Source organism: Danio rerio, chromosome 25 (assembly GCF_052040795.2).
Source record: "Danio rerio strain M-AB ecotype USA chromosome 25, GRCz13ab, whole genome shotgun sequence".
Classification (NCBI taxonomy): domain Eukaryota; kingdom Metazoa; phylum Chordata; class Actinopteri; order Cypriniformes; family Danionidae; genus Danio; species Danio rerio.
Genome location: NC_141045.1, coordinates 40197501 through 40222500, shown reverse-complemented (window position 1 = coordinate 40222500; position 25000 = coordinate 40197501). Strand labels below are relative to the sequence as shown.

General features: G+C 48.2%; 4 protein-coding genes across 10 annotated transcripts in view; 1 reads left to right on the top strand and 3 right to left on the bottom strand.

The window, feature by feature from the left end:
- fanca (FA complementation group A) overlaps positions 1 to 2923 on the bottom strand; it is a 16311-nt gene extending 13388 nt beyond the window's left edge. Inside the window, 9 exon segments of the mRNA NM_001040635.2 lie at positions 736 to 790; positions 906 to 998; positions 1133 to 1239; positions 1469 to 1536; positions 1675 to 1770; positions 1867 to 1997; positions 2110 to 2173; positions 2516 to 2640; positions 2772 to 2923. Of these exon segments, the coding sequence (NP_001035725.2) occupies positions 736 to 790; positions 906 to 998; positions 1133 to 1239; positions 1469 to 1536; positions 1675 to 1770; positions 1867 to 1997; positions 2110 to 2173; positions 2516 to 2640; positions 2772 to 2832 (800 nt within the window). The 5' untranslated portion in view covers positions 2833 to 2923.
- A 3119-nt stretch (positions 2924 to 6042) lies between these two features.
- slc10a3 (solute carrier family 10 member 3) lies at positions 6043 to 8422 on the bottom strand. Its single transcript, NM_214740.3, is given in 2 exon segments — positions 6043 to 6293; positions 6386 to 8422. A coding segment is annotated over 1 exon segment (1347 nt). The 5' UTR covers positions 8220 to 8422; the 3' UTR covers positions 6043 to 6293; positions 6386 to 6872.
- A 1034-nt stretch (positions 8423 to 9456) lies between these two features.
- The window catches only part of chmp1a (charged multivesicular body protein 1A), a 32031-nt gene continuing 16487 nt past the window's right edge, over positions 9457 to 25000 (bottom strand). The window contains 9 exon segments of one of the 4 annotated variants that reach the window (NM_001444181.1): positions 9457 to 10400; positions 11326 to 11519; positions 11602 to 11877; positions 15613 to 15690; positions 15834 to 15853; positions 16117 to 16288; positions 18128 to 18240; positions 20474 to 20557; positions 20659 to 20762. In NM_001444181.1, the coding sequence (NP_001431110.1) occupies positions 10379 to 10400; positions 11326 to 11519; positions 11602 to 11877; positions 15613 to 15690; positions 15834 to 15853; positions 16117 to 16123 (597 nt within the window). In that variant the 5' untranslated portion in view covers positions 16124 to 16288; positions 18128 to 18240; positions 20474 to 20557; positions 20659 to 20762 and the 3' untranslated portion in view covers positions 9457 to 10378. 4 annotated transcript variants of the gene reach the window in all.
- Positions 16512 to 23393, top strand: pdhx (pyruvate dehydrogenase complex component X). Of its 4 annotated transcripts, none has more exons than XM_087310513.1 (11): positions 16512 to 16700; positions 16889 to 16975; positions 17219 to 17319; positions 17834 to 18018; positions 18149 to 18247; positions 18758 to 18899; positions 19011 to 19158; positions 19358 to 19416; positions 19667 to 19825; positions 20255 to 20319; positions 22816 to 23393. In XM_087310513.1, the coding sequence occupies exons 1-11, from the start codon at positions 16529 to 16531 to the stop codon at positions 23069 to 23071; spliced, it is 1473 nt and encodes a 490-aa protein (XP_087166639.1). In that variant the 5' UTR covers positions 16512 to 16528; the 3' UTR covers positions 23072 to 23393.

Genomic DNA, 25000 nt, shown 5'->3' with positions numbered 1-25000 from the left:
CAGGATGATCCATGCTTTCATGTTGTTGAGGCCAAATTGTGAGCCGAGCATCCGAATGTGTCAGCAGAAGTGGAGACTCATCAGAGCAGCAACGTTTCTCCAATCTTCTATTGTCCAGTTTTGGTGAGTCTGTGTGAATTGTAGCCTCAGTTTCCTGTTCTTAGCTGACAGGAGCGGCACCCGGTGTGCTCTTCTGCTGCTGTAGCCCATCCGCCTCAAGGTTGGCCGTGTTGTGTGTTCAGAGATGCTCTTCTGCAGAGCTCGGTTGCTTATTTGAGTTACTGTCACCTTTCTATCAGCTGGAACCAGTCTGGCCATTCTCCTCTGACCTCTGACCTCATCAACAAGGCATTTGCGCCCACAGAACTGCCGCTCACTGGATATTTCCTCTTTGTCGGAGCATTCTCTGTAAACCCTAGAGATGGTTGTGCATGAAAATCCCAGTAGATCAGCAGTTTCTGAAATACTCAGAGCAGCCCGTCTGGCAGCAACAACCATGCCACGATCAAAGTCTCTTAAATCTCCTTTCTCCCCCATTCTGATGCTCACTTTAACTGCAGCAGATCCTCTTGGTCATGTCTACATGCAGAAATGCAGTGAGCTGCTGCCCTGTGATTGGCTGATTAGATATTAGTGTTAACGAGCAGTTGGACAGGTGTACCTAATAAAGTGGCCAGTGAGTGTACAGACACACTTAAACACAATCACTGACCTCTAATAAACAGGTTTATTTACCAGACTGAAGCGGCTGATGTTTCTGTCTCTTTATCATTCAGTGAGTCCAGCAGCCCTAAACACACACACACACACACACACACACACACACACACACACACACACACACACACACAGCTGGTTGAATGAGCTCATTCACACTGCATCTCAAGAGACACACACACACTTACAGGTCAGCATGGAGTCCAGAATGAAGACACACTTCTGAGAGAGTTTATGAGTGCAGTCTTCAAAAGCCCTCCTGACCAGGACACACACCACGGCTGAAACACACACACACACACACACACACACATCAGTTTATATATACATACACACCACAGCTGAAACCCACAAACACATACATTTTACACACACAAATACCAATACACACACACACACACACTCTCAGTCTTACTGTCCAGCATGTGTTTCTGCAGCTGTTCTTCTTCTTCTTCTGTGTTCTTCATAGAGACACACAGAGCCTTCAGCTGATCCGAGATCCAGGAGCTCACAGCGGCGTCTCTGAACACACACACACACACACACACACACACACACACACACACACACACACACACACACAAACAAACACACACAAACACACACACAAACATGATGAACATCACCCCTTAACAGATACACTCAATGTTTTGGTTTTGTGTGTGTGTGTGTGTGTGTGTGTGTGTGTGTGTGTGTGTGTGTGTGTGTGTGTGTGTGTGTGTGTGTGTGTGTGTGTGTGTGTGATTTTTACCTGTCCAGCAGCAGGTCCAGTGTGAGGATACTGTGAGTGTGTAGATGATACACAACCTCCAGAACTGGCTGCAAAACAACACAATGAGCTTTCTGACACAAACACACACATACACAACACACTCTCACACACATACAAAAACACTTGCATACACACACGTATGCGCACACACACATATCCACATATGTACACACACGCACACTGACCTGAGTCCTCCAGTACTCCTGCCACAGGAGTTCAGCGCTGAATAATCCCGCAGACATCAGCGCTTGAGCAGACTTCAGCAACACACACACCTCAGCCTGAGCAACACACACACACACACACACACACACACACACTCGCATGAGTTCAGGCATCAGGCAGAGTGTGATCAGACTACAGTGACGGTGGCATACCCTCTGTTCAGCGCTCAGCAGCACGTGATCAGTGTGTGAGATCCGATCCTGCAGAGCTTCAGTCACAACCCTCACACACAGCAGAGAGAGAGGGACGTCCGTCAGCTGAGAGAGTCTGCGCAGCTCGTCCTCTACACACACACACACACACACACACACACACACACACACAGTGAACAGAGCCCATAAGAACAGTGTGATGTCTGCAGTGTGTGTGTGTGTGTGTGTGTGTGTGTTGCTCACCCAGCGCCGCCGTCTGCATGTGTGTGTGGAGCTCCAAACCTGCACCACTGATCCTCCTCTGAACCTGTCAATCACACATCACAGCTGAGTAAATAAACTGATCTCAGGTCAGACTCACTGTTACATCACTAACGGTCACTGTTACATTACTCATACTGATATATTACAGTACTGATCTCAGGTCAGATATTACTGTACTGTGACTGTATCAATCCATTGGAGCTGTGCTGATCTCAGGTCAGACTCACTGTTATATTAGTGTGTACTGTACTAATGTACTGATCTCAGGTCAGACTCACTGTTTCATCACTCATACTGATATATTACAGTGCTGATCTCAGGTCAGACTCACTGTTATATTAGTGTGTACTATACTAATGTACTGATCTGAGGTCAGCCTCCTCACCGTGATCTCCTGCAGCAGCAGTGATGTGTTCTGGTTCCTCATCAGCAGATTCACACAGGACTGCTGCAGCTGCTCTTCATCATCATCATCATCATCATCTCTGGGTCTCTTCAGAGATCTGCGCGCTGAACACACACACACACACACACACACACACACACACACACACACGCACACACACACACATCGAAAACAGAGATCAATGAGAGGACGCGTTACTTTACGGTTATTCAGTCGACATAAGTGTGTGTCTTACCGAGCAGAGCCGTGACAGAGGTGTGTGTGAGCTGTTCCGAGTCTGCTGTGGAGCTCAACATACCGCGATAGTCACAGGATTAATATAAATATGCAGAATTATAGATTTACTCCGCCAACACACTTCACTCTCATGTCTTCCTCATCTATCGCAGACCCGCGCGCTCAGGCTCAGGGTTTTCACTGGCTGTGAAAAACAGGCAGCATCCAATCATCAGCGACGGGCTACAGAGCGAGCGTTTTCATTGGCTTGAACTGAACGGCACGCAGCCAATCGTTATAGACGCCTCTGTCATCAGCCAATCACAGGCGCCACAGAAAGAGCGTCACCCGCAGGGAAGATCCAGCGTCCCGCGTCACTGAAGAGAAAGTTTTGATTTTTATTTATTTATTTATTTATTATTACATATTTTTTGTTTGATTTTGAAATAACAAACAGGCATTTTCAACTTCCATTGTTAAACATATATAACATTTATCTAAGCAGCACAAAATAAACAAAAGAGTACAAAATATTAATAATAATAACATAAATAAACCTTAAATAGCACAAAACTCAGGGGTCAGTTCATACAAGCTGAATAAAGCTTTTATGCTTGTAAGAGCTTTGAGGCACCTTCAGTTTTTACCTGTTTTATGGATTTATAGAAAGTGTTGAAATCATTTTTAAATGCTTTAAATCAAGAAGAAACTTCAACAAATCTACATCTGAAAATATATAAATGCTACAGTCAGCATATTATGTGGTGGCGCAGTGGGCAGCACGATCATCTCGCAGTAAGAAGGTCGCTGGTTTGAGTCTCGACTGGGTCAGTTGGTGTTTCTGTGTGGAGTTTGCATGTTCTCCCCGTGTTGGTGTGGGTGTTCCCCCGGGTGCTCCGGTTTCAGTCCAAACACATGCACAATAGGGGAACTGATCAACTACACTGGCTGTAGTGTATGTGTGTGTGTGTGTGTGTGTGTGTGTGAATGAGTGTGTATGGGTGTTTCCCAGTACTGGGTTGCAGCTGGAAGTTCATCCGCCGTGTCAAATATATGCTGGAGTAGTTGGCGGTTCATTCGGCTGCGGTGACCCCTGATAAATAAGAGACTGAGCTGAAGGAGAATGATTGAGGCTTGTTTTGTGTTCAACAGAAGAAACTCATTTTACTTTAGCTCCTTTGTTGTGTTCGTGCGTGTGCTGTTCCTTTAAACCCATCAGATTGATCAGGAATGTGCTGTATTGCCTGGTGAACGCATTATATTCAGTGACCTGTTGTGTTCACACTGGTTTCCTCTAATATGATGCATGAGTGTTCTGTGTGTGTGTGTGTGTGTGTGTGTGTGTGAAGCTCGTGTTCCTGTTAATCATTACGCTTCATAACTCATATTACAGGACGCAGTGAGAGGAGCATGACGCTGTAATGCTGAAGATGTGGATATAAGAGCTGAAGTGTGTTTGAGAGAGGATGGACACACGTGATTACTCCATCAGTGCGATGACGGAGGAACCCTGAACACTAATCAATAACACAGACCATCCGTCACTGAGGAAAACAACAGCAGCAGCAGGAGAACACTGGAGCAAAGATCAACACACACACACACACACACACACACACACCGCTCACTCCAGATATTCAACATTTCCTCATTGCTTATTCACAGACTCTTCTAGAACACAGAGTAAGATATGTTGAGGAATGCTGGAGACACACACACCCAGAGCGGAATATAACCCCCAGCATTCTCCATTTGAGCTGTAAAGACATACGAGCATCCTGAGCGCAGAATAAAGACACTAATACAGGATGAGCGTGTGCTGCTGTCCTAAATGAAGATGTTCATACGTTCACCCAGTGTTCAGCAGAGTGTGTGTGCTGTGAGGTGTCTCTGCGGGTCAGTGATGGTGAATTTGCTTTATGTGTTGGGGTGTACTGTCTCTTTAAGAGTGTTAGTGTAGAGATGGTGCAGTCAGTCCATGCAAATGATTAATCTGTGAGGAGAGCAGATCTCAGCTGAACACACGGCAGTATCGGCATGCCTCTGATCCGGATAAACCAGAACAAGCGCTGGCTGTGGTGCTGTGGTGCTGACTGACGACACACAGGAGATCTGAGTCATCTTTAATAACAGATATGCAAATCACACACCACAGCCAAATCACACACCGTCCTCTGCTAGACACAAACCTGTTGAGCTTCTTTCTTCTGATCAACACAAAATGGACACCGGCAGACATTTACTGCCACAGTATGTTTGGTTCCTCTAGACCAGCGGTCTCAATTCCTGGAGGGCCGCAGCTCTGCACAGTTTAGCTCCGACCAGCTCCAACTCACACCTGCTTACAGCCTGTAGTAGTCCTGAACACCTCGAGTGTGTGGATCAGCTGTGTTTGATTAGAGCTGAACTAAACTGTGCAGAGCTGCGGCCCACCAGGAGTCCAGTTTGAGATGATCTACACCACAGGAGTCAAGCTCAGCTCCTGGAGGGCCGCAGCTCTGCAGTTTAGTTCCAGCTCTGACTGAACACTCCTGATCGCACTGATCGAGTCCTGTAGTCAGACACCCCTGCTGTATGTGTGTACGTGTGTGAGCTGTGGCTGCCTTTCCTGACATTCTTCATCACGTCTTGTTTTGTGTTCAACAGAAGAAAGAAACTCTTAAAGTTTGGAAACACTTGACTGTGGTTATTCAGATGTTTGAGATTGTGAGTGTACTGTCCCTTTAAGACATGCTTGTGCCTATAAACACTAAAGATAAGGAGTTCTGCACTCAATGATCCGGCCTGGAGAACTCAGCACAGAGGTGATGGAGCTGGAGATCAGCACAGTTACACACACACACACACACACACACACACACACACACACACACAAACACACACACACAGACACACACACAAACACACACACACACACACAAACACACATACATACACATACACACACACACACACACACACACACGCACACACACACACACACACACACACACACACACACACACACACACACACACACACACAAACACACACACACAGACACACACACAAACACACACACACACACAAACACACACACGTTTGTTTTTGTGAATTGTGGGTACATTACATTGGGTTCCATTGTTTTATACTGCCCTAACCCCACCCCACCGCTACCTTCTGGAGGAATGAGGACGTCAGCAATGTCCTCATAATTCACCTTTGTGTCATACCTGTGTCATTATACGGATTTGTGTCCTGACATGACATAAAAACAAGTTCACAAACACACACACACACACACACACTGCTTTAGTCATGTCAAAAGCATTTAATCACAAGTCGTCATCATTAAACAATCGAGAGTACACAACATCAGCCACACACACACACACACACACACACACACACACACACACACACATCTGTAAACAAGATACAAACAAACCCATTACAAAAGAACAATCACTTAGAAAAATATCAGCTCTGATCAACACTGTGGCTGTAGCACGCACACACACACACACACACACACACACACACACACACACACACACACACACACACACACTCACACACACACACACACACACACACTCACACACACTCACACACACTCACACACACACACACACACACACACACACACACACAAGATTGGCTTATTAAACTCTGATTTACAAAAGAAGATCAACACTGCAAAAATATATGCGCTCAGGACAGATCCGGTCAGTGTCTGGAGATGTTCTGGAGATGATCAGGAGATGATCTGGAGATGTTCTGGAGACGTTCTCAGCAGTTGGACAGAATAAAGTGTGTAAGAAATAAGGCCGTACAGGAGCAGAAGAGCGCTGGCAGTAATCACAGGAGTGTGTGCTGTAGAGAACATCACGAGACCATTCCTCATGTCACTGCTCACACTCCTCAGAGGAGGGATGCTCACAGTATCCTGCATGATCCTCCATCATCACCGCTCTCCTCCTCTGGCCTCCGATCATCGTCAGCCAATCAGAATGTCCCATAGTGCAGCACATGGGTCTGTCGTTGAGCGTATATCTCTGCGAGCGTGTGCAAGTGTCCGAAGGCGTTTGGTGTTGGCCTGGGCGATGGCAGTGTGTTGGTCAGTGTGTCCGGCGGGCGCTCAGCTGAGGGTGCGGGTGGCGGGCGCCGGCGGGCACAGGCGGCTGCGGGCGATGTGTGCCAGCACCAGCAGGAGCATCTCGGAGGTGCTGCTGAGCGCCACGATGAAGGGCGCCTGAGAGGCGTAGTCGGCCTCCGCCCGCTGGAAGGACAGCTGCATGACGGCCAGCGCCAGGAGACTGTTCTGCACGCCCACCTCGATGCCCACCGTCCTCCTCTGAGGAGACGCCAGCCCCGCCAGCCGTGCCAGCGCCAGCCCCGCCAGCAGCCCGAACACCGGCACCGTCACACCCACCACCACCATCGGGGTGCGCACGTGAGCCAGGATGGAGGAGCCCATCTGATAGGCCATGAAGATGCCGCCGACGATCAGCACGAAGCTGAAGGGGCGGATGAGGGCGAGCAGGACGCTGGCCACCGCGGGCACTCGCAGCTTCACCAGCAGCCCCAGCGAGATCGGGATGGCGATGAACAGCAGCGTGCCCAGGATCTTAACGAAGGGCACGTGGAGCGCGGCGTGGACACCCAGCAGCCGGCCGTACAAGGCGGAGGACAGCGGCATGGCAGCGGTCGCCACCACCGTGGACACCAGGGTCATGCAGATGGCGAGGGTCACATCTCCGCCCAGCAGCAGGCTGTACAGGTAGCCACCACCACCACCCGGAGCCGAGCAGGTGATGACCAGGCCGAGCGCCAGCGCAGTAGGCAGCGCCGCCAGCTGGGACAGGGCAAAGGCGTAGAGGGGCATCAGCAGGAACTGCGCAGCGACACCCAGCAGCAGCGGCACCGGCCTCCGCAGCAGCGCCAGCAGCACCTCCACCTCCACCTTACAGCCGAACGCACACTTGTTGACGAAGATCAGCGGCAGCAGGGCAAACAGCACCGGGTTCTCCGAGAAGTGCTGCAGCCCACCGGCCTCCATGTGTTCTGGTGCGGCCTCCACCCTGATGGAGTAGTCGCTGCGCTCCTCGATCAGCAGCGGCTCCGCGTCCCGGCTCAGCTCCAGCAGCTGGAGAAGCAGCGGTGCCGTCCCCGGGAGCCCTGAGCGGATGCTGATGGTGTAGCTGCTCTGCGGCCCGCTGTCGCTCACGTTCAGGATGGAGATGACGTCTGGATCTAGAGACCGGACCCGCAGAGTCTGCTTCAGGCTGTCTCGGCCCTTGCGGCCCCCGGAGCTGCGGTACTGGCTGGAGATCACGATGACGCCGCGTGTGTTCTGGGGGAACTGGAACTCTCGAGCGGAGCCGTCGCCGATGCGCAGGTACTGCAGTGTTCTGGGCTCAGTGTGATCCGGGTCTCCAGCGCAGGTGAGGAACAGCAGACAGAGGAACACCAGTGCTGTCTTCATGACTCCAGCAGCCGCTCCGCTCCACTCCTGCACTCATCAGATCAATCCGGATCCGCTCATTCACACTCAGACTCACTTCAGGTCAGGATCTCCATCATCTCATGGCTCTGGACTCCGCGGTGCTGCTCAGAAACGCAGCTGTAGGTCAGAGACTGCTGTTAATCCTCAGCTCTGCTCGTCATGTTTGCTCGTGAATCCGGTCTGAGCGGCTCGGGCTGAACTGCGGGCGACTCCCAGTAGAAACACGAGAAACGGAGCGGAATCTGGATCCGAGGTAGGCGGGGCTTCGTGCGCTGATTGGTCATTCGCCGCCGGTTTATGGAGTAATTCTCATATTTCCGCGTGTTTATAATCCGCCATCTGACAGAGTGTGTGAGTGTCGGTCTTTACATGACGTGTACTGCTTAGATTGTTGTTGAAGACAAGCGGAAGCAGCAAGTGTGGTCACGTGGCAGCAGTGTCTTCACTCAGCGCGGCGCGGATGGACCAATCACAGCGGTTTGTGCTGACAGATCGATGAGCGCGCACAGATCACTTCACAGAGACTCCAGACGCGGGTTTATATGCGTGTTTCAGCCACTAATCTTTGACATGACTTCATTTAAATCATTATAATTTCACTGTACACATGTCTACAGAGCAGCCTCGCTATCCTCTGATGTTTAAAAGAGAGTGAACAAATGAATAATCATCATGGGCTGACTAGCGCCGCCTGCTGGAGTAACCCCGTCAGCATCTCCTGATAGCGGAGCTCAGTGAGCGCCTCTCCTCTCAGTGGAACTCTTCGGAAAACACGGAAGCCGAGCCTACGGAAGCCGGCAGGTCACATCAGCGCCTTTCATCTTTCTGTTTACATGTCAAAATAATGCTCGAAACAGCAATCAGAGACGGACAGCTGCGTCTCTACACGATGTCAGACTGGATGAGCTCTGTCTGCTGGACTCGGTTATCATCTTATTTCATTACTTCAGCATTTTATAAACCGCTGCTCAGCCGAAATGGCGCCATCTGTCTAACATCACCTCCATCAGCAGAACACACAGCGCTCATCCGGTGGAGGAGACACTGATCAGACCAATAATGAACAGAAATAACATCTAAAATCAACGATTATACCGGTGAACACTGAAAAAGAAGCAGCTTTAGCAGAGCTGATCTCACTGATGATGATGATGATGATGATCAGAGCACATCAACATGACAATGATGAAGAGTACAGACTGCAGCACAGCACATCTCCAAAACTCTGATCAGTTTTATTGATTGATGACAGAAACACACATCAGACAGACAGAACAGATCATAGAAGTGTATTCTGCACTTCATTCAGTCACACACACACACAATTTTAAAGTATGAGTGTGTGTGTGTGTGTTCTGGAGAGCAGCCTCCACGTTCACAGCAGGAGTCCTCCACATCATCTCAGCATTCTCTGTCTTCAGGCATCTCCACAGCGGCGTTCAGCATCGCAGACGAGTGTATCTGCTGCGCTTCTGTACTGTAACGAGCACAGTGTGTGTGTGTGTGTGTGTGTGTTGAATCTGCTCCTCAAGAATCTCATATAAACTAAATACACCTCTAAACTAAAGTTACTTTACAGAACAGAAGCAGCGGATCACTGAGCGCTGACGGAGATCATCTCTCTACATGACGGACGCGCACAAGAAAACACCAGGAGAGCTGAAGCAGAGCTGAACACAACACACACACGCACACACATACATACTCGCAAAAATATGTGTGCAAACACACATACACGCACGCACACACACATACATACTCGCAAAAATATGTGTGCAAACACACACACACACACACATGCACACACGCACACACACACAGACATATGCGCGTACACACACACACACGCATACATACTCACAAAAATATGCGCGCACACACATACACATGCGCGCGCACACACACACACACACACTCTCTCTGTGGCGGAGGCACTGGATGTGTGGAGCAGTAAGGCGTGAGGGGCGCGAGGGGAACGCCGCAGCTCAGCTTAGATTAAATATGCAAAACCAGAAAAACAACAAACATGAAGACAAGAGGAGCGCAGGAGTGTGTGTGTGTGTGTGTGTGTGGAGTTGTTATAAAAATCCTCCTCTAATAAAGTCCAAACAGCACAGACTGAGTGAATCTGAAGATCATCAGTTGCGTAAAGCAGCCAACCTGTAAAACACACACACACACACACACACACACACACACACACACACACACACACACACACACACACGTTATTACTCTCAGAACACAGACACACACACACACACACACACATTCTTTCTCTCAGACACACCCATACACTACACACACTCTCACACACACATTAGTGTCAGAGTGTGTGTGTTGTTGTGAGTGCTGCAGTGTTTATGAGTGTGTGACGGTCTCCAGTGTGTTCAGAGTGTGTGTGTGTGTGTGGCCTGCAGAGATCACCAGACTCCAGAATCCAACTTGGTCACGTCATTAAGTCACGTCATGAGTGTTTCTCCACTAGAGGGCGATCTGGCTAATATGGGGCAGCACACTGGTTTGAGTCTCGGCTGGGTCAGTTGGTGTTTCTGTGTGGAGTTTGCATGTTCTCCCCGTGTTGGTGTGGGTTTCCTCCGGGTGCTCCGGTTTCCCCCACAGTCCAAACACATGCGCTATACTGATGAACTAAACTGGCTGTAGTGTATGAGTGTGTGTGGATGTTTCCCAGTACTGGGTTGCAGCTGAAAGGGCAGCCGCTGTGTAAAACATATGCTGGCGGTTCATTCCACTGTGCCGACCATGAAGGAAAGTGAGTGAATGAATATACAGGAGTGACGCGGCGTCACTGAGCGCCCTCTGGTGGAGGATCACTGCACAGCTCTCAGTTTACGCCTGATCTCAGGTCAGTTTTGGGAGTTTGTAGATGCTTTAAGCAGACATAAGGGAAGTTCACCAGTGTGTGTAGAAGTGGACTGGAACACAGCCTGCAGCACACACAGGTGGACACACAGACTGTACGCACATGGCACTGTTTGAGAACACTGGAGGAGTGTGTGTGTGTGTGTGTTTGGTCAGGTGTGTGTGTTTGGTCAGGTGTGTGTGTATGGTCAGGTGTGTGTACCGTCGGCTCAGCTGGTCCTCCTTCTCCTGTGCGCGTGCAGATGTCTCCCCCAGGGCGGAGGCTCCGGCCGGCAGCTGACTCAGCTGGTCCTCCACCTCCAGGCCGCTCTCCTCCGCGATCTGCAGGATCAGGTCATCCACCTGCTGCTGCGGCGTGCTGAGGGTGGTGGCGGAGCTCATCGAGTCCTCCATCACCTAAACACACACACACACACTCGTCAGATAAACACACACGCACACACACACAGAGAGAGAGAGGGCGTGTGGGGCTGCTCACCGAGGTGTGTACGTCCAGATTCTGCACCTGCGTCTCGAACTTGTCCATGACGGCCGACACCTTCTGCAGGTCCATGGAGCTCAGGGCCTTGTCCAGCGCTTTGGTGACCTGCGTCATGTTCTTGGCCACGCCCTTCATCGTGAGCGCCGTCTGCACTTTAGAGGCCACCGCGTCCACTCGAGACGCCATCCGCAGCCAGTTCAGTCCCTCGTTCTTCTTGCGGATGGCGTTCTCTGCATACACACGCGCACACTCCACATTCTTCTGCTGCAGAGCCTGTGTGTGTGTGTGTGTGTGAGTGATCACACCAGAGAAACAACCGTGACATCATCATCAACATCATCATCATCAGTGACATCTACTGCACCAACATTGACTATTAAAGAGCCCTGTTATGGGTGTTTTCCATCAGTGTCTGACTGATGAACACGGATGGGTCACATCTGACAGTGCACCGTGATTAAACTACAGATAACAACCCCGCCAACTTAACAACAACCCCGCCTACACAATAATAACAACCCCGCCTACTTAACAACAACCCCGCCTACACAATAATAACAACCCCGCCTACTTAACAACAACCCCGCCTACACAATAATAACAACCCCGCCTACTTAACAACAACCCCGCCTACACAATAATAACAACCCCGCCTACTTAACAACAACCCCGCCTACACAATAATAACAACCCCGCCAACTTAATAACAACCCCGCCTACTTAACAACAACCCCGCCTACACAATAATAACCCCGCCTACACAATAATAACAACCCCGCCTACTTAATAACAACCCTGCCTACTTAATAACAACCCTGCCAACTTAATAACCCCGCCTACTTAATAACAACCCTGCCTACTTAATAACAACCCTGCCAACTTAATAACCCCGCCAACTTAACAACAACCCCGCCTACACAATAATAACAACCCCGCCTACTTAACAACAACCCCGCCTACACAATAATAACAACCCCGCCTACTTAACAACAACCCCGCCTACACAATAATAACAACCCCGCCTACTTAACAACAACCCCGCCTACACAATAATAACAACCCCGCCTACTTAACAACAACCCCGCCTACACAATAATAACAACCCCGCCAACTTAATAACAACCCCGCCTACTTAACAACAACCCCGCCTACACAATAATAACCCCGCCTACACAATAATAACAACCCCGCCTACTTAATAACAACCCTGCCTACTTAATAACAACCCTGCCAACTTAATAACCCCGCCTACTTAATAACAACCCCGCCTACTTAATAACAACCCTGCCAACTTAATAACAACCCCGCCTACTTAATAACAACCCTGCCTACTTAATAACAACCCCGCCTACTTAATAACAACCCAGACTTAATAACAACCCCGCCTACTTAATAACAACCCAGACTTAATAACAACCCCGCCTACTTAATAACAACCCTGCCTACTTAATAACAACCCCGCCTACTTAATAACAACCCAGACTTAATAACAACCCCGCCTACTTAATAACAACCCTGCCTACTTAATAACAACCCCGCCTACTTAATAACAACCCAGACTTAATAACAACCCCGCCTACTTAATAACAACCCAGACTTAATAACAACCCCGCCTACTTAATAACAACCCTGCCTACTTAATAACAACCCCGCCTACTTAATAACAACCCAGACTTAATAACAACCCAGACTTAACAACCCCGCCTACTTAATAACAACCCCGCCTACTTAATAACAGCCCTGCCTACTTAATAAAAACCCCGCCTACTTAATAACAACCCAGACTTAATAACAACCCCGCCTACTTAATAACAACCCTGCCTACTTAATAACAACCCCGCCTACTTAATAACAACCCAGACTTAATAACAACCCCGCCTACTTAATAACAACCCTGCCTACTTAATAACAACCCCGCCTACTTAATAACAACCCAGACTTAATAACAACCCCGCCTACTTAATAACAACCCAGACTTAATAACAACCCCGCCTACTTAATAACAACCCTGCCTACTTAATAACAACCCCGCCTACTTAACAACCCAGACTTAATAACAACCCCGCCTACTTAATAACAACCCCGCCTACTTAATAACAACCCTGCCTACTTAATAACAACCCCGCCTACTTAATAACAACCCAGACCTAATAACAACCCCGCCTACTTAATAACAACCCCGCCTACTTAATAACAACCCTGCCTACTTAATAACAACCCCGCCTACTTAATAACAACCCAGACTTAATAACAACCCAGACTTAACAACCCCGCCTACTTAATAACAACCCCGCCTACTTAATAACAACCCAGACTTAATAACAACCCCGCCTACTTAATAACAACCCTGCCTACTTAATAACAACCCCGCCTACTTAATAACAACCCCGCCTACTTAATAACAACCCCGCCTACTTAATAACAACCCTGCCTACTTAATAACAACCCCGCCTACTTAATAACAACCCAGACCTAATAACAACCCCGCCTACTTAATAACAACCCCGCCTACTTAATAACAACCCTGCCTACTTAATAACAACCCCGCCTACTTAATAACAACCCAGACTTAATAACAACCCAGACTTAACAACCCCGCCTACTTAATAACAACCCCGCCTACTTAATAACAGCCCTGCCTACTTAATAAAAACCCCGCCTACTTAATAACAACCCCGCCTACTTAATAACAACCCAGACTTAATAACAACCCCGCCTACTTAATAACAACCCTGCCTACTTAATAACAACCCCGCCTACTTAATAACAACCCAGACTTAATAACAACCCCGCCTACTTAATAACAACCCTGCCTACTTAATAACAACCCCGCCTACTTAATAACAACCCAGACTTAATAACAACCCCGCCTACTTAATAACAACCCAGACTTAATAACAACCCCGCCTACTTAATAACAACCCTGCCTACTTAATAACAACCCCGCCTACTTAATAACAACCCAGACTTAATAACAACCCCGCCTACTTAATAACAACCCCGCCTACTTAATAACAACCCTGCCTACTTAATAACAACCCCGCCTACTTAATAACAACCCAGACCTAATAACAACCCCGCCTACTTAATAACAACCCAGACTTAATAACAACCCCGCCTACTTAATAACAACCCTGCCTACTTAATAACAACCCCGCCTACTTAATAACAACCCAGACTTAATAACAACCCCGCCTACTTAATAACAACCCCGCCTACTTAATAACAACCCTGCCTACTTAATAACAACCCCGCCTACTTAATAACAACCCTGCCTACTTAATAACAACCCCGCCTACTTAATAACAACCCAGACTTAATAACAACCCCGCCTACTTAATAATAATAACCCGCCTACTTAATAATAATAACCCCGCCTACTTAATAACAACCCCGCCTACTTAATAATAATAACCCCGCCTACTTAAGAGTGGTGACTTCATTTTAAAACACTAAATCAATGTATTTCAATCATTCATTTATTCTCCTTCAGCTTAGTCCCTTTCTCATCAGGGGTCGCCACAGCGGAATGGACCGCCAACTATTCCAGCCTATGTTTTACGCAGAGGATGCCCTTCCAGCTGAAACCCAACACTGGGAAACATTCACACTCATTCACTACGGACAGTGTAGTTGATCAGTTCCCCTATAGCGCATGTGTTTGGACTGTGGGGGAAACCGGAGCACCCGGAGGAAACCCACGCCAACACGGGGAGAACATGCAAACTCCACACAGAAACACTACCTGACCCAGCCGAGGCTCAAACCAGAGACCTTCCTTCTGAGAGGCGATTGTGCTACTGTGCACTGTGCTGTACCTGTAAACCGGTTTAACCCAGAATAAAGCCTGCTCTGGAACAGGTTATCCCTGTAGTGCTGGTCGCCACGGCAACAACACCATCCTACTTAAAGAAAAAGTTTTCTGAAACTCTGGCCAGTGACGTCACCGCCACACACCGGCGATGACGTCATCAGATGGCCACACCCAGGCTGATGTAGCTGCTGTACCTTCTTGACTTTGGCCTGCTCAGATTTAGAGTCTTTCTCGGCCTTCTTGGCGAGTCTCTCCAGCTGCTTCGAGGTGAACTGGAGGAGGAGAAGAGGAGGAGATTATCATGAGGAGAGAGAGAGAGACCAAAACATATTCATTCATATATATATATATATATAGAGAGAGAGAGAGAGAGAGAGAGAGAGAGAGAGAGAGAGAGAGAGAGAGAGATGCTCACCTTGAGCTGGAACAGTGTGTCTGTGAGAGAGAAACACAACAATCATCATCAATAATCAATAACTCACTCGATCATAACAGATACTCATGTGTACACTACAGCCCTGACACTGCTCACACCAACACAGCAGGAGTGCTGAGGAGTAATGACTGCACACATCACCATCAGCTCCACTATAATAACAATAACACTCCCGCTCATCCTCCATTACGGCTCAACAGCCGCTCTGACGGAGCTCAGGCTACACAGGTTGACTGTCTCCGCCGTGAGCAGGCTCTCCTACCGTCCATGTCGCTGTCTGCTGCGGTTTCTCTCGGGTTATTCGCTGCTTTTCTGCTCGGCGTGTTTGTTTATGAGTCTCCGCTTCAGCTTCTCCTCTCCCTTTTCCGGGTTCATCAACTCACGTCACGCGCGTGTTCTTCTTCTTCTTCACCCAGTCGCCGCTCTGCCGCCCCCTGCAGGATGCAGAGTCTAGACTTATAAATATGTTCTGCTTTTTCAGTTTATATTCGCACTATTTAATAAACTACACCCAGTGGAAAAACAAAGCGATGCTGCAACCTATATAACAGATTTGCTCCACTGGTGAACAACATCATATTTTCGCCTGCTGTGCGTCATTTCTCTGCTCCCGCAGATTGATATCCGGCGTGCAGCGGAAGTGAAGCAGCGCCGCGCAGAGGAAGGACACAGAGATGGCGGCCTCCATGAGACTCGGCCGGAGGACTCTCTTCACGGCTCTGCGGGCGCTGACACAGACTCCCGCCGGGCTGCAGAGCTCCTTCAGGCCGCCGAGGGAGAGCCCGAGGCCCGCAGGCTGGAGCAGGAGCGCCGCGAGACCGCTGTACCAGAGCTGCAGAGCCCGCGGTGAGCCCGGGGACACACACCGCTCACAACACACTCATGACACTGTCATAACACTGACATAACACACTTTATCACACACATACAAACACACACGCGCAGTCCTGCAGATGTTTGCACATATGAAGGTGTTTATCTTGGTGTGTGTGTGTGTGTGTGTGTGTGTGTGTGTGTGTGTGTGGTGTCTACAGCAGGTGTGTGTCCGCTGAAGGTGCAGATGCCGGCTCTCTCGCCCACCATGGAGGAGGGAAACATCGTCAAGTGGCTTAAGAAGGAAGGTGTGTGTGTGTTTGACAGACTTACAGCCAGAGAGAGAGTGTGTGTGGGTCTGACAGCAGTCAAATCTGTATGCTGATGTGTGATTGGTCAGGTGATGTGTGTTCTGTGTGTGATTGGTCAGGTGATGTGTGCTCTGTGTGTGATTGGTCAGGTGATGTGTGCTCTGTGTGTGATTGGTCAGGTGATGTGTGCTCTGTGTGTGATTGGTCAGGTGATGTGTGCTCTGTCCTGTGATTGGTCAGGTGAGGATGTGGCGGCTGGCGATGCCCTCTGTGAGATCGAGACGGATAAAGCTGTGGTCGTCATGGAGTCCAATGAAGACGGAGTTCTGGCCCGAATACTGGTGAGACCCTGGAGCTGCAGGAACACCATCAGCTGACGAGCGCTCGCTCTGTGTGTATACTGAGGGAATAACATGCTGCTGACGGCACAGACATGTTCCAGAGACATCAGTGTGTGTGTGTGTGTGTGTGTGTGTCTGCATTAAACACAACATCACACTCCAATGACGCTCACATCCTCAGGAGCCGAGTGTTCTGAGGCTTCAGTGCTCTGCTGCTCCTCCAACTGAGATGGACTATTGAGTAGGGGGCGGGGCCTACTTTTGCACATCCGTCACTCATAGCCAACTAACAGCAAGAGGGCGTGGTTAATGATATTAATGCAGTTGCTATGGAAACAACACTTCAGGTTGAAGATTACCAAAATAAACCTGTTTTAACATGGAAAGGACTCATATTCTGACACGCTGAGGTGTTGAGTTGCCTCAATATTGCATATTAATGTGGCACTGACAGTCATTATAGTGAAGAACACCACTGCTGCACTCATGACAGTGTGTGTGTGTGTGTGTTCAGGTGCAGGAGGGCAGTCGTGGTGTGCGTCTCGGGACCCTCATCGCTCTGATGGTCAGTGAAGGTGAAGACTGGAAGCAGGTGGAGATTCCAGCACTGGAGTCTGTGACTCCGCCCACTGCTGCCCCGCCCACTGCTGCTCCACCCACTGCAGGCTCCGCCCCTCCAGCAGCTCCAGCACTCAGACAGTCAGTTCCTACTCCTTTGTGTCTGATGTCTGTGCGAGTGTGTTTGATGAGTGTGTGTGTGTGTCTGTGTGTGTGTGTGTGTGTGTGTGTGTGCATTAGTGTAGCTGACCGGTGTGTTTGTGTTGGTCAGACTGCGCTTGAGTCCTGCTGCCAGACACATCCTGGACACTCACGGTCTGGACCCTCATCAGGCTACAGCTAGCGGCCCCCGAGGGATCATCACTAAAGAGTGAGTAACACACACACACACACACACACACACACACACACACACACACACACACACACATGGTGACAGAGCTGCTTCAGAGTTCAGTGGGTTTTCTCAGAATAAATATGTCTCTCTCACACACACACACACACACACACACACACACACACACACAGCAGATCCCATTAGTGACAGCCGTTACCATGGCGATGTGCCTTCCCTCCTCCGGGTCCATAGAAACTAAGAAACTGGCACCCATTAATACATCAGACCCACTGAAGAATCACACACACACACACACACACACACACACACACACACACTCTCACACACTTAACAACATGTGAAACTCAATGTAAGGACTGGCTGTGAGGCGTCTGGTGTGTGTGACCAGTTCTACGGGAGAAATAAACCGTGTCTAAGCACAGAAGAGTGTGTGTGTGTGTGTATGTGTATAAGTGTGTGTGTGTGTGTGTTCTGCAGAGAATAAGCTGTTATCTGACTCTGTTCCTCTGCTGGTGTCTGCAGAGACGCTCTGAAGCTGCTGAGTAAAGCGTCTGCAGCTCCTCCAGCAGCGGCTGCTCCTGCTCCATCAGCTCCACCTGCCGCTCCACCTGCCGCCCGCCCCCCACACCCACCCGCCTCTGCTCCAGCACGCTCCGCCGCACCGGTGAGCCTCACACTGCTGAGATGCTGACCTGCTGAGCGACCCTTCTCAACACTGTGTGTGTGTGTGTGTGTGTGTGTGTGTGTGTGTGTGTGTGTGTGTGTGCGTGCGCAGGGCACCTTCACGGAGATCCCAGCATCCAGTGTGAGGAGGATCATCGCTCAGAGACTCACACAGTCCAAGACCACCATCCCACACACATACGCCTGCATACACTGCGACATCAGCGGCGTCATGAGGGTGCGCAAGCGGCTGGCGGAGGGTGAGCGCTCACGCACACACACACACACACACACACATACACACACACACACACACCTGCATACACTGCGACATCAGCAGCATCTAGAGGCTGTAGAGGCAGCACAACCACCACAAAACAACCACTGCACCACCACTACACCACCTCTACAGCATGTCTACACCCCCGCTGAGTTCCTGATGTCGTTTGTTTCCCTCAGAGAACATCAAGGTGTCCGTCAATGACTTCATCATCAAGGCCGCCGCTGTGTCCCTCAGAGTAAGTGCACACTGCAGCTGTTTCCTACATAGTGTACTACTCTGATCTATACTGCATGTGTGCTCCACACTAGAGCTCCTCAGGCAGGGTGAGCTGTGTGGTTATAGTCTGTTGAGGAGATGATCAGAGCCGTGTGCTGGCTGATTACTGCCTGAGTTTGAGGGAGGAGCTTGTTTTGGAGGCGGGACTTGATGTGCATGGGTCATCTCTAATAAACAGTGTGTGTGTGTGTGTGTGTGTGTGTGTGCAGGAGCTGCCAGCAGTGAACGTGTCGTGGTCTGCTGACGGGCCGCAGCCGCTGGGCTTCATCCACATCTCGATGGCGGTGGCGACGGATCGAGGCCTGATCACGCCCATCATCAGAGACGCGGCGGATAAAGGCCTGCAGGAGATCTCCAGCACCGCTAAGGTGAAGAACAGGCCCGAACACATGTGCTCCTCACTCTCAATAACACACACAGAGGAGTGAGGAGGTCCAGCATCTGCTTTACGTCACAATCCTATAGTCTGCATGAGCCGGGAGCTGCGGTTTACCCGTATTGTGCTGCAGTTCCCATAGAAACACGATATTTAATCAGTAAACAGTGGGCGTGGCTTGTTTGTTCTACTGCTAGCTGATTGGCTGTAGTAAAGTGGGCATGTCATTCAGAGGGATGGCAGAAGGGTTTGGGGAGTTATTACAGCCTAACAGACTCCTCCTCCTCACCATTTTGTTGTCATAGCGATGACAAAACTGACAGCTGGAGGGGTGTGGTTAAGTGTGTTAGCCACGCCCAATACCTCAGACAGTCGTATTGCTGTGTGCTGACCTCCTGTGTGTGTGTGTGTGTGTGTGTAGGCTCTGGCGCAGAAGGCTCGGGATGGTAAACTCCTGCCAGAGGAGTATCAGGGAGGATCCTTCAGGTGAGCGTCTGCACAGGTGTCGTTCACCACATATCAGTATTCACTTACTCAGGAGCTTCTGCACCGTCAGCAGTGTGTCTCCTCTGTTGAACACTGAAGCAGATATTATAGGGAAGCTGAATCTACTGACGTCTGTAGTGAGAAAAACACTTACTGTAGAAGTCGATGGTTACAGGTCTCCAGCATTCTTCAAAATATCTTCTTCTGTCTTCAACATCAACAAAAGCAACTCAAACAGCTGTGGAGAAGTGAACAGAGTGTAGATGATGACAGGATGATTTTTGTTTCCTTTAATAACAGCTTTGATCAATGAAACTGATCACTTCATCAATGATTTACCGTTCCAAAGTGTTCAGAGCAGCTGCTGGCTCCACCTGCTGGTCAAACTCTGCCAGTGCAGCAAACACTCAGGCAGAGCCACACACGTTTCAGGCACACACAATCTAGGCAAACCATATGTGGTTACGAGCTGATGTCAATGTTATTAATGCAGTCTCAGACATCATCATCAATATATTTATATATGTATATTGTTAATAAATATCGTACACAATAAACAATAGTGTTTACTATTTCTCAAATATGGCAATGGGGATCAATGTTTCTGATCGCCATTCAATATAACAGTGTGAAGAGTTTTCCATCAGTCGTCATTATTATATGTCAGAGTCAGTATAGCAGATATTGATTTGCTGACTGCTGTTTTCAGAGATATATACACCATCTACATTGAACAGGTTTCATTTATATAAAGGATTCATTATAATGAAGGGAAAAGAGCCAGTTAATATATATATAATAGATCTTTATATGTCATGCAAATCTTTTAATGAATGTAGAACACTATATTAATCTTGTACTCCAGTGATTGAATAGCATTTATTTCTAATAACTTTTTTGTTAATGATTTCCCACATTAAACACTGGAGTAATTTATAGTGAGTAAAATATTGTTTTTAAACCATAAAGTGCTGGCAATTATAATTACAACATATAGTAATACAGACAAATTAACTGTTAATAATAAAAATAATAATAAAAAAAAATATATATATATATACAACAGTTCTGTCTGGTTCTCAAATCTGATTGGCTGAAAGCTGTGCGATATTCTGCAATATCAGAACTCCAACAGCCTCTTTACGGTTTGTGTATTACTCCGCCCACATACAGCCAGCAGAAAGCAGACACTACAGATCTACAGTGTAAAAGATGCTTGCTCAGCTGTTTCACTGTCAGCTTATGATTTGAATCCAAGGCGGAAGAAAGTAGTTCCTCATACAAAAGGGGTTTTAAGACTCTTCATGTTTGATTTAGTTTTTATATACACAATTATGTCGTCAAACTGTTGTATAAACGCAATATCACATGAGTAGCAGTGCGATATGGCTGTATATCGGCACTGGTGTGGGCACTAAGCACGCACGCCTCCCACCAGTGGCGATATACAGCCATATCGTACTGCTACTCGTGTGATATTGCTCATATATATATATATATATATATATATATATATAGTTGCTACAGTTTAGTAAAAATAAAGTAGTTTTTGAATCGATCTTAATTTTACATGATTAACTCTGGTAATTCAGGTTATTGTTACACATTACTGTTTGTTTTTTATGTGTTACTGCATATGATTTTAACTATGACAACATTACGATCCTGAATCAGTTTATTACACTTGATCCCACAATTAGACGGTCTGGATGTGGACACATGATTAAAGTCAGTAGTGTTTAACTCATTATTTATATTTACATGATTAAAGTTCCTGAACTGGCCAGATGATCAAATGATTGTTCTGATAAAATAATGAAGTCCTGACTGAAACCCTGAACTGTTCACTGAATGGCAACTGCAGCACCGGCGCTCTCGATCGCCTCATTAGTGAAATTCAGTAGGTGGTGATGAAGAGTTAAACGCCATTAAATGCTCCGTCATTATCCACATATGGTTTACCTAGATCAGGGGTGTCCAAACTCTGTGCTGGAGGGCCGGTGTCCTGCAGATTTAAGCTCCAACTTGCCTCCACACACCTGCATGGATGTTTCTAGACTGCCTAGTAAGAGCTTGATTAGCTAGCCCAGGTGTGTCTGATTGGGGATGGAACCAAGCTTTGCAGGAAACCGGCCCTCCAGGACCGAGTCTGGACATGCCTGCCCTAGATCATGTGTGCTGCATTGTGTGTGTGTGAGTCTGCAGCAGAGCAGGGATTAAACACATTGCAAACATTAAATGTATAACCTAGCTTATCATCTAATATTATGCTGTATTTATTAAGTGTCACCATAATATCAGTTATTTTAATAATCTTCAAGGTTAATTTTCACCAGTTCAGTGTTTCTCCTCTAGGTGGCGCACTGAGTGAACAATACATGTAGATTTGATGCAGTTACACAGATTACAGCTCCCCCTAGTGGACAAACACTGCACATTCAGTTCTGCTGATTCTGTGTGTGTGTGTGTGTGTGTGTGTGTGTGTGTGTGTTGCAGCGTGTCGAATCTGGGCATGTTCGGCATCAGTGAGTTCAGCGCCGTCATCAACCCTCCGCAGGCCTGTATATTAGCGGTGGGCGGCAGCAGGACGGAGCTGTCGCTGTCGGCGGAGGACACACTGCAGACGCAGCACACACTCACGGTCACGCTGTCCAGCGACGCGCGCCTGGTGGACGACGAGCTGGCCTCCAGATTCCTGGAGACGTTTCGTTCAAACCTGGAGCGTCCCGAGAGGATGAGCCTGCAGGCCTGAGGAGCCGGCGCTCGCTTCATGCAGACGCAGACACTTTACTGTACTATAGAGAGAGCTGAGAGCTGTCACCACTGACATGCACAGGGGATAAGCATACTGTGGAGGTCAGTGGTGACAGAACATTCTTCAAAATATCTTCTGACTGTACAAGTCCATTAGTGACGCGCACACTGTGCTGTAGATACGATGACATGCTCTCATATGCTGACACTGTACATGTGAGAATAACCCCGCTGGTGAACACGTGTTGAGGCACTTTCAGACTAAGTTATTGTGTGGGGATCCAGCTGTATCTGTACTCATTAAACTCCTCCTGAGCTGCTGTCTGGAGCTTTCTTTACTGCACACAACATCACTGTACACTGGAGACCTGAACATGCACAGCACAACAGGAGGATCTGCTGCTCTATACTGGAGACCCACAGCAGCGTGAGTGTTTCATTACAGGCTCATTTTCATAATCCACCAGATCATCACCTAACCCTAACCCACAGATACAGCCTCCAGCAATCTATTTTACTGTATAGAAAGCCTAACCAGGGGCTAAAGCTGTGAAAAAGCCATTATGTGCCTATATACACTCACCGGCCACTTTATTAGGTACATGTGTCTATATACACTCACCGGCCACTTTATTAGGTACATGTGTCTATATACACTCACCGGCCACTTTATTAGGTACATGTGCCTATATACACTCACCGGCCACTTTATTAGGTACATGTGCCTATATACACTCACCGGCCACTTTATTAGGTACATGTGTCTATATACACTCACCGGCCACTTTATTAGGTACATGTGCCTATATACACTCACCGGCCACTTTATTAGGTACATGTGTCTATATACACTCGCCGGCCACTTTATTAGGTACATGTGTCTATATACACTCACCGGCCACTTTATTAGGTACATGTGTCTATATACACTCGCCGGCCACTTTATTAGGTACATGTGTCTATATACACTCACCGGCCACTTTATTAGGTACATGTGTCTATATACACTCGCCGGCCACTTTATTAGGTACATGTGTCTATATACACTCACCGGCCACTTTATTAGGTACATGTGTCTATATACACTCACCGGCCACTTTAATAGGTACATGTGCCTATATACACTCACCGGCCACTTTATTAGGTACACCTGTCCAACTGCTCGTTAACACTAATGTCTAATCAGCCAATCACAGGGCAGCAGCTCACTGCATTTAGGCATGTAGACATGGTGAAGAGGATCTGCTGCAGGTCAAAGCGAGCATCAGAATGGGGAAGAAAGGGGATTTAAGTGACTCTGAACGTGGCATGGTTGTTGCTGCCAGACGGGCTGCTCTGAGTATTTCAGAAACTGCTGATCTACTGGGATTTTCACGCACAACCATCTCTAGGGTTTGCTCCAACAAAGAGGAAATATCCAGTGAGCGGCAGTACTGTGGGCGCAAATGCCTTGTTGATGAGGTCAGAGGAGAATGGCCAGACTGGTTCCAGCTGATAGAAAGGCAACAGTAACTCAAATAAGCACTCCATACAACCGAGCTCTGCAGAAGAGCATCTCTGAACACACAACACGTCCAACCTTGAGGCGGATGGGCTACAGCAGCAGAAGAGCACACCGGGTGCCGCTCCTGTCAGCTAAGAACAGGAAACTGAGGCTACAATTCACACAGACTCACCAAAACTGGACAATAGAAGATTGGAGAAACGTTGCTGCTCTGATGAGTCTCCATTTCTGCTCACACATTCGGATGCTCGGCTTACAATTTGGCCTCTACAAGGACTAAACCACCTGCAGGGGGCGCTCTCTCCTCTCCATATGCTCAGAGGGATGAAGATGACCCACTGCTGCTCTCTTATCCTCCCTTAATAAGTTGCTTAAGACAAGAGTGTCTAATAAATAAGGTAACGTAGGCTAATAAATGCTACT